This window comes from Austrofundulus limnaeus, unplaced genomic scaffold (genome assembly GCF_001266775.1).
Source record: "Austrofundulus limnaeus strain Quisiro unplaced genomic scaffold, Austrofundulus_limnaeus-1.0 Scaffold177, whole genome shotgun sequence".
NCBI classification, from domain to species: domain Eukaryota; kingdom Metazoa; phylum Chordata; class Actinopteri; order Cyprinodontiformes; family Rivulidae; genus Austrofundulus; species Austrofundulus limnaeus.
Genome location: NW_013952579.1, coordinates 809001 through 818951, shown reverse-complemented (window position 1 = coordinate 818951; position 9951 = coordinate 809001). Strand labels below are relative to the sequence as shown.

At 41.8% G+C, this 9951-nt stretch overlaps 2 protein-coding genes across 2 annotated transcripts in view; both read right to left on the bottom strand.

Annotated features, from left to right (window-relative positions):
* Positions 1 to 6022, bottom strand: part of zdhhc18a (zDHHC palmitoyltransferase 18a) — a 10985-nt gene extending 4963 nt beyond the window's left edge. The window contains exons 1-9 of the mRNA XM_014017837.1: positions 5769 to 6022; positions 5432 to 5684; positions 5140 to 5300; positions 4734 to 4883; positions 2493 to 2630; positions 2359 to 2410; positions 983 to 1085; positions 790 to 902; positions 605 to 710 (exon numbers count right to left, since the gene is read on the bottom strand). Coding sequence (XP_013873291.1) covers positions 605 to 710; positions 790 to 902; positions 983 to 1085; positions 2359 to 2410; positions 2493 to 2630; positions 4734 to 4883; positions 5140 to 5300; positions 5432 to 5684; positions 5769 to 5775 — 1083 coding nt within the window. The 5' untranslated portion in view covers positions 5776 to 6022. The remainder of the gene's footprint in view (positions 1 to 604; positions 711 to 789; positions 903 to 982; positions 1086 to 2358; positions 2411 to 2492; positions 2631 to 4733; positions 4884 to 5139; positions 5301 to 5431; positions 5685 to 5768) is intronic.
* Positions 6023 to 7378: 1356 nt separating this feature from the next.
* pigv (phosphatidylinositol glycan anchor biosynthesis, class V) lies at positions 7379 to 9884 on the bottom strand. The gene is made up of 3 exons (XM_014017835.1): positions 9261 to 9884; positions 7962 to 9128; positions 7379 to 7881 (listed from the first exon to the last, which is right to left on the bottom strand). The coding sequence occupies exons 1-3, from the start codon at positions 9321 to 9323 to the stop codon at positions 7594 to 7596; spliced, it is 1518 nt and encodes a 505-aa protein (XP_013873289.1). The 5' UTR covers positions 9324 to 9884; the 3' UTR covers positions 7379 to 7593.
* Between the last annotated feature and the right edge of the window lie 67 nt (positions 9885 to 9951).

Below are 9951 nucleotides of genomic sequence, written 5' to 3'. Positions count from 1 at the left end.
GGATTAATAATAAAGTGCCAATTTATATATAAAAAAAATAAATAAAAAACATCCAGATGTAAAAGTAAAAGGAAGCTGGTTCATGGGACTAAATTTTCGCTCCAAAAGGAAACTCAGTTCAGCAACTTAAATTTATTACAGCATTGAATTTATAAGTGTTTAAAACAAACAGCAACAARGAACAAAAAGTGGCACAAATAAGGAGTTTCCTGTGCTTTAATTAATTAAAGTAACGCAGCAATCTGACACCAGCCAACCCAGAAACTCTACTCTGAACCCAACTAATAATTAACCAGCAGGAAAACTCTAAACTGTGTCCGTTTCATCACTTTTACTGAGAATCCCTGAATTTACATCATGTCTGCTCTGAATGACCTAATCTGAAATATGAGGTAGTCATAAGTTCTGTTCGGATMAATAATCCACAGGAAAATAAATGTGTAGAACATTATGAACACAGTGACAGGACTGCAGAGGGTCACCTCTACAGGGAGGACCGGAGCTAGAGGATGCTGGGGTTGTGGGGGCGAGGGAGAACACACAGGGAGCTACAAACCAATCAGCAGCTACGAGACAGTCRGGACCACGAGGCGTGTCATCCTACCATGTTCACATCGTTCTTGGTTGCGAAAGGAAGCAGCTCCATCTCCGAGGCTGGAGCGGCCGTAATCGCTCCGTCGGGAGGAACCAAACCTCTTCTGTCGATCAGGCTGAGGGACAAAACAGGCCRCTTTGTTACCATGATGATGACAACTTTATGTAGCGAGTTCCCCTGTCGGCGGCGCTCACCTCGGCGGCATGGGGCCACATAATGTCACGCAGCAGTTGGTTACGATGTTGTTGTGACTGTACGGGTTCCCAGAATCCTCTGYGCCTCTTTTACTTGACCAGGACCCCTTAATCTATAAATAAACCTGATGACTAACCCGCACGTGTGATGGTCACCGATTTRTCTTAGTTTGACAGGAGGAGGACTACTTACGTCTTCGTTTGTGGTGAGATTGGAGGCTACTAAGTAGGTATGGAAGCCTGAGAGGCCCAGAATGGACCAGATGGAAAAGAAACAAATGACCAACTCCACCACAGTGAAGGAGTCAAGGTGAAATATTTAGTTCAATCTTCTGTAAAATAATAAAAGAYATTTTCCTCCAAACAGCTGAGCCATTTGGCTGACACTACGACTGAGATTAAACCTAAGAAATGTAGTAAATCTTAAAGGGATCCATGATTAGTTGTAACATTAGACTTTATTTGATTAACATTTATTTTAACTGTAAAATAAAGACTGAAAATATTGTAGGCTGTTTAGTTTTTATCTTTTTTAAACTAAAAGTTAAAAAATATATTATATGGACAGAGCCTGTTAGCTTTAGCGTTAGCCCCAACGCTGAGCTATGTATTAGCTCAGTGCTACACATTCTCCTCTCGTCACTGAGGTCCTCCATCCACATGACAGAGAGGGGAACGCAAAAATGTCTCAGTCTGCAACTGAAAATATGGATGGAGGACCTCAGTTTAGCTTGTTTGTCAAGCTAGCGCTGAGCTAATACATATAAGGCAATATAGCGTCAGCGCTAGTGCAAAAGCTAACAGGCTAAGCTGAGGTTCTTCTTCCATGAAGCAGCTCTGTTGTCCTCCATCCATATTTTCAGTCCCAGGCTGAGTCATTTCTACCTTCTCCTCTCTGTCAACGCTCTCTGGTTTCATTTAAAAGAGTCGATCATCAGATATTGTCCAAGATTAACCTTCAGGATGGATATAGCTCGCTCACACCGAGGACCTATCCACGTCATCATTTACCCAGAATGCTTTGCGTGTAAATAAAATGGCTCCGTCCGTGTTAAAATATATTTTTGAAAATTTACTAAACTAAACAGCTACAGTATTTTTAGACTTTATTTTACAGTTAAAATAAAAGTTTATCAATTAAAGGCTAATGTTACAACTAATCATGGATCCCTTTAAAGAAACGTTGGCTAGACGGCAGAGTTTTCTGCAGAACATGGGATAAATAAAGWGGTTAATGATGTGGCTAAGAGTTTTAAAAAGCCAAATACTCATAAAGACTCATGTTGTACATTTTAATGTGAAAACTGATGCAATAAGYTGTAGGAAATCTCTAAGCGTGTGACCTGACCACAACATAAGGACCAGTGTATAAATACACTACAGATTCAGAGACACTGACTAACACACATGATGCAGTCCATCCATTACTCCCCACACACTTTGTGAATAACTAAACAGCTCTGTAATCATACATTGTTTTTACAATTATCAAACGCCTGAAAAAAATCTGATTTTACTCAAACATTCTGATACTATGAGAAAACAAAACAAAACTGACTCAAAGGATATCTGGCAGGACTCTCCTGAATGGCTTGGACGATGCTTTTRCCTGCTTGAGAACCTGGAGAGACGAATCAGAAACACGAGAACATGACGTCGTCGTCACAAGAGCGTTTCTGAGGTTTTCACGAGGAGGTACTCACGCAGGGTGATGTGCGTGACGACGCAGCCGAATATGAAAGACGTCAGGAAGGACAGCGAGATGATGAAGCTGTAGAAGAAGCGGTAATTGCGTTTTCCCACGCAGTTCCCCACCCATGGGCAGTGGTGATCAAACCGTTCTGATGTAAAGAAAAATTAAATAAATTAAAGTAAAAATAATTGATAAGGAGATGTTTAAAATCAATTTTTAAATGGTTGATACCAATTTTGTATACCTGTTTGTACAAGTCCTCATACTTTTTTTATTATTTGGTTTATCATTGTTTGAAATATAWATATATAAAAAAGCAGATATAAGAATTTTTTCCTTTTCTGCTGCCTTTCATTTTATTCTGTTTTGTATTGTTTTGTTTGTTTTTTAATGAAATGAAAAATATTTGTACAAAATGATCCAATTTTCAGGACTGATACCAATACTATTATTAATACTCCACTGAATGTGTTCGTTTACAATTCAAGAGAAAGGTTGGTCAGTTCTACAATGAAACCTATATAAGTTGAAAGAAAACTTGTTATTTTTATTTATTGTAAATCATGCYGTGTATTTGATTTGATCCAGTCAGARGGTCTGTAGGCCTTTAAGGAAGGAGAACCTGAAAGCTAAGTTTGAGAAAACCTGGCATCAGGAAACATTAGAAAACAGTAAAATATTCCTCACTTTAGATTAAAGTTTGAAACTTTTGGCAACAAAACATGACTCTGCTGATTAGTTCACTTAGTACACATGTACTGTAATTTCATTGTGCTCTCTGCACGATGACAATAAAGGTCTCTCTCTCTAATCTCTAAATTATCTATTAGACTTTTAGTAATAAAGTTTAGTGGTTGTTTTATCACAGATAACACACACAAGAAATTCAAATAAATTTAAAAAACCAGAAAAAATGTTCATATTTTAACAGCTATTCTGGCTTTAAATAGAGCTTCTATAAGGTTTATGTGTGTTTAACAGATATGAGGTTATTTTATAAAAGACACAAACTGATCCAATAATACTGGAAGGAACTGTCACTGGTTAGTAGGGCTGTGTATTGGCAAGAATTTGGCGATACGATACAAATCATGACAGAGGGGTCACGATACGATATATCTCGATATATTGCGATTTTTTTGTCCAAAAATTCTATTAAATAAAAACCTCTTACAGAGGGAAAAATAAAAAACCAAAATTCATTGTCTCAGAAAATTCTAATATTACAGAGACATGCTTTTGATACATTTAGCTGTGTTCTGCTTTGTATGTATTTTATTTTATTTGTTTCATATTTCTTATTTCATCCATGTTTTCAATTATTAGACTAAATTTGACAATAAATAGTTTGAAAATATATWTTTTGCAGCTTTTAGTTTTTAATATTAATTTACAATATGGTCACCCAACACTTATGAATGGCCTCTACCTCAAGAGGTAGAGTAGCCAAATGGCTGGCTCACTGCTGCCAACTAGTGGTCAGAGGCTGAACTACAACATAAAAATGAACGGCTGGCAGGAAAGTTAATTTTAAACCTTAATAAAAAAAATCGATACAGGGCTTTAGAATATCGATACAGTATCAAGAAATGAAATATCGCGATATTTCAGTGTATCGATGTTTTCTTACATCCCTACTGGTTAGGTGTTGATTTATTCAAAGCCAGAATGAACAAGACAAACTACTGACATTTTATACGTCTACAGTAATGACTCTGAGGAAAAAAATGAAACTCGATCCTTTTAAACTGACAAACAAAAGACATTTTGTTCAGGTGCATTTATGCTCAGTGAGAATCGCTGACTGTTTTCTCACTGATCTGGCTGCTTAACAACAAAAAAAAGTCTCTTTTGTTCTCGCTCCGCCCCTAAGAACCCATCCTGTGCACAACTCCCTGGCAAAACAAATTCCTTGAAGGGTATGCATCAAGTATGGTGTGATTAATAGGAACTTCACGGGCGTATTTAAGTGAGAAAGAGACCGCTGTTCGCTGCTCTCATTTCACTTCAGCTGCTCCGCTGAGGAGCAGATGGCTGAGGCTGTTAGAAAACACAGTCGCCTTAATAGTGCTGCAGCACAAGTTAGAAAGTAAGACAAATAAAATTTATCGTTCACCATCTAAACATCCACTTTGCCAACTGTGCTCTGATTGTGTCGTTTCTATTTGCTTTTGACGTGAAGTGGGAGGGAGTTCTCAGTAGTCTAAGTAYAAAATATCTACGCGAATAAGAACGTCTCACGTCTCCTTACCAACGCAGTTGTCACACAGACTGCAGTGGGAGGTCCGAGGAGGGCGGAACATCTTACAAGTGAAGCAGTATTTGAGCTTCACCACCTGCTGGTTGATGAGGATCTCCTTGGTTCGAGGTGGGGGGCGATATGTAGAGGATCCTGAGGTATCTTAAAACGGGGAAACACAAGATAGGCCGCTCTTTAAGWCGCCTCCATTTGAYGCATGYGTTTAAWAGAAAAACTTGTCTGTGAAATTAATACACGTATAAAGTGACGACATCAAGCTACACCTTGCCTTTGTTCTCTTCAGTCATGACAGAGAGAATAAGCTGCTTAGGTTTGTGGTTCAATAACAAACATGTCCTCCATATGGCAAAGCTTTAACCCCATCTGTCCCACAGGAAGAGTGCAGAATGTGAGTTACCTATCTGTCTCTCTATGTCTGCAGCTTCATCTGCTGTGGCCCTGGGTAAGATGCCTGGATCTGTAAAGCTGGTTCTCAGCAGGGAGAGGACTACRAACACGCAGAGCACCCCTCCTATCACAGGTATAAAAACGGTCAAATGCTCCACCAGGAATGGGCAACTGTTGGGGGAAAATATTATTAGGAAACACTGTTTAAGATGCAAAAAGGAAAGGCAATACAGAGCCACTGAACGTGGTGCGTTTACGACCTCTAAAAAGTGTCGAAAACGAGAACGTTTCAAGTTACTCACTCGAATGCAAAGAAAAGGCCACAAGTGACAACAATGAGACCCAGTGTCAGAGGAAGGACGCCGTTCTGCCTGGCTAGGATGAGTCTCCCRTCGCAGAAAAACCTGTTTTTCCCCGGGAACACTTCCCATTTTCTCCGCGGCCGCTGCGCCTTCTTCTCGGTGTGGTTCTGCGCCGACAGCGGCGACACAGACAGCGCCTGTGGATCTATCTGCTGGTACTCACAATTCTTCATTGTGTAAAATGAAGCTGACACTAAAGGCACAAAAAATATATATAAAAAATAAAAACTTTTTTAACCCACTCCTCTTCAGAAGAGACAATCCTCTCACGACTCACTGGACATTTAGCTTCTTCTCCTGTTAGCGTTCAGCTGTCCATCCTGAAGCTAACGTAGCGACAAAAGGTCTTCTTCTCCTTTAGGTCAGTTTGACGAGTTCAGTCGATTCACGAGTTGACGCAAAGCTAACTACCATGTTTGGTAGTTGAATTACAGCCGCAAGTGTTCACAGAAACGTAAATTAACTCGACTTTTTGTAACGAATCGAGCACAACCTGAAAGACAAGAGATCAGGCTGTTTGTCAAGCTAATGTACGTCATTACGTAAAGGTGACGTAAATTCCGCTATTAGCAAATTTGGTCAGCCGCACGGATGAACCTGCTTCAGCTATGAAAACATGGTTGTAATCTGTCTGATTGCCATGCAGATATCTATGAAATAAAAATATTGTTGTTAATCTCTCATACAAGTTTACTGTAGATTATAGAATTGTCCGGATCATGTGAAACTTTTTTGTTCAAATGAATCTCCAAGCTGTCAATCTGAGTCATTTGTTTAACTATAAAGTATGCCACACAACAGGAAGTACCCTTTCACACAGAGAAGAAACAGAACAAAACGTTTGTGCAGCAGAGACAAAAGTAAACTAGCATAGTTTGGATTATCGTTGTACAAAATTATTTTGGGGTTGTTGTCTGGTTTATCAGATTTAGATATTTCACCAAAACATTAAACTTGTGTTTATTTCTCAGGGTGGTTTTATTTATGCACCTGAACTTCAGAGCTGTACAAATACTGTATCTAGCAACCTGAGGCTCTGGGGCCACATGTGGCTCTTTGAAAAGGTGCTCAAACAGAATATTTTGTTTTTTTCATACTYGCAACAGAAAACAATTTGTATGCAAATATGTGACCGCTACTAATACATAAAGTAAAACATGTTAGCTCGTTGGCTTTAATATTTCAACTTCTTTCTATGTTTTGCTCAAATCCATCAGAATTACCTTTAAAGAATTTTAAGAATAATTATTTTAAGAATAAGAATAATTAGAAAAAACATGCCTGAATGGTTCAGTTGTAATAGTTTTTATGAAATTCGCTATAAACTACAGTATTTTTCTTGTTTACACTATATGAACCTGGTCTTTCATTTGTCCTGATGTGTAAAACTAATGATAAATAATAAAATTCACAATATATTTTTTAGTTTTATAAAGTGACCTGCACTGACCATAAAGGTTCCCAAAAAGGCCTCAAAAAGGCCCACGGACCAGCAGTTGATAATCAGAGTTGTTGCCCGTTTTGCGGCCCAAAAAGGCCTCAAAAAGGCCCACGGACCAGCAGTTGATAATCAGAGTTGTTGCTCGTTTTGCGGCTCTGGACACATTTTATTAGTGAGCCAAGGAGCAGAAATGGCTTTTTTAATCGTAAAGTTTGCAGAGCCCTGAATTACACCAATTTAACTCAAAAAGCCTTGTGTAGCGTACAGCCAGGTGGGGTTCAGTCTAATTCCTGAGGCTTTGTTTGTAGGCAGCGTACAGCCAGGTGGGGNGGGGTTCAGTCTAATTCCTGAGGCTTTGTTTGTAGGCAGCGTACAGCCAGGTGGGGTTCAGTCTAATTCCTGAGACTTTGTTTGTACTGTTATGTGTGAATATTTAACACAGAACATTCCTTAAAAGTATTTTATTTTCCAATCTCATTCAAAATATCCCAAGCATCGACTTTAAATAGTTTCCTTAAAACATGCAGCGCAGATAAAACAATCAAGTAATTCAAATTTTAAAGCTTATGCAACAATATTTTTTGTCCCACATCCATGCAGCAACCTTTGACACACAAATAATGCAAACAATAATCCTCGACAGTAAAAAAAAAAAAAAAAGTCAAGTCCACGGCAAGAAATTACAGTGCAGCGCCAGGCCCAGCAGCCAATACGAGAGGAAGTATCCCAGGATGCACTGCGTGGTTGGAGAACAGGCTTTAAAGTGTGGCAGCAGTGCAGTGATGGGGTTTTGGAGCGTGTGCTTGCAGCCGTTTCTGAGGCTAGTCTGTGACTGCACGTTGGGAGTCGAGGTCTTCCTCCGGTGAAGAAGAGGCTCGTTCAGGAGGAGCAGGTGAGCACTTATCCAGAAGGGCACAGGAGACGAGGAGGCCATGAATCTGGTTAAAACCTGGGCGATAAAAAAAAACAAACTTATTTGTTAGTTTAAAATAAATTAGAAAATGCAGAAAATGAGAGGATTTTTCTTACCTGTACATGCATGCACAGAGTTCCAAAAACAAGGAGCACGGCTGAATGCACGACGTACACAAAGACTTTGGGATTGAAGAAGCCTGGGATGGGTTTGTCCAGTCCCGGTTTGGCCCCCGTGTCCCAAAGCCCAAGTCTCAAACAGAGCTCCGGGTTGGCTTGGAAGTACGCGTAAACGGCCACGATGCCGAGCGTCGCCATCGGCAGAGCTAGAATAAAGTTTGGGATCTGCTTCAGCTCAAAGTAACGCAGGAAGCCCACGTCCCAGTACACGTCCTGAATGTGCGAGTAAAGCAAAGGGAGGGGCCTCATGCACCACAGGGGAGGGGGGCCGTTTTCATTGGGCACCCGGTAGCCCTTCCGTTCAGCCAGCGCCAGAAGAGCAGGGTGGACCTGCTCCAGGGAGGTGGACGGGGTGCAGAACGTCCTGTAGCCGTAGTACTGGAACGCACAGAAGGGGAGGGCGATAATCGTGGCGCCCAACAGGGAGGTGAGCAGGAGGCGCGCCACRACCCAGACGTAGCACAGGACTTTGCTGCAGCCTTTCGTCGTCGTACGGTAAGCGCRAATCCGCGAAATGGCGTGCAGCGACGGGAGATAGAGGAGAAACCCGATGTTGACGAGTCCGTTAGAGCGTGCGGCGGTGGCGATGCTGAGGGCCAGGCAGGCTCTGAAGGTGAAGCCCTTCTCCAGGAGGAACAGGCCGCCGAACGTGAGCGCGGCAAACAGGCTCTCGGAGTAGCCGGCCGTCATGAAGACGTTGGCGGGCGTGACGCAGTACAGGAGGCTGGAGAGCAGGGCGAGACGCCGGTCCTGCAGGACCGCCCTGCTGAGGGCGTGCAGGGCGACCACGCTCAGCAGGAAGAGGGCACTGTTGCCCAGAGACACGGCCAGCAGCAGCCGACCCCGCACGCTCAGCCAGCCGCTGAGGGGCCACAGCAGCGTCTCCGCCAGCCCCCGCAGGACCACGGGGAAGAGAGGGAAGAAGGCAAAGTTGTGCTCGTAGAGGTAGCCTCGCTCCGCGATGAAGAGGAAATGCTCAGCGTCCCAATGTGAGAGACCCCCGAACAGCCACTCCACCACACTGTCCAGGTACAGGGGCTCCTCTGTCTTAGGGGGCCTGAAGGCATCAGCTTCATGATCAGGGATGGCAGCGTTCAGGACAGCCTGAAGAATAATATTCCACATTATAACCAGAAAGACAGCCATGAAACTCTGTACCTTACTTTGACACATCACTGTCGTACTATGACACATTTGGCCCATACTCATCTACTCAGATTTACGTTTGAAACTTACCTGTAAAAATAGGGAGAGGCCCCTGGTAACGGTGGCAAACTCCAGGACCCCTCTGACATCCATGGTCACWGATGAGACGGACAAAACACCGAGGAGAAACCGGCTACGACAGGCACCGCCGCTGCTGCGACGAGGCACTTTTTAGCGTTGAATTGGCCATAAGACATAATTGAAAAAAATGTCGGCTATTTTTGCCTTTTATTCGTTTTAAATTTGTATCCCCATAATATTAATATTAAACACAACTTTAGCCACCAGGGCGTCCGTCTCTAAGCAGCATGTTTGACGCTCCGTCCAGCATCTTTGTCCTCACATCCACAACCTGCTGCAGGAAGCTTCCTGGAACTATTACTTCCGGTGAGCAAACGAAACTTCAAAATAAAAGGTTTACTGGCTGGGACATGAAAACTAATTTATTTAAAAGCCTGCCTATAAAATATTTATTAATTGACTTAAACATTAAAAGCAGTCAAGTTTTAACTCATTTGTTGTAACCATGAGTATATTCGTCTCCTCTTCCAATMGGCTGCAATACGCCCATTATTTCCGGTTAGCAATTGCAACAATTAAAAACTAATGAGCTCAAACAGGAAATTCGTAGTTTCCCAAAAAGATTCCTCTTACATAGTTTTTGATTGTTTTAAACATTGTCAATGGTGTTCTTTTGTTTAAATAACCACAGGCTGCAGTT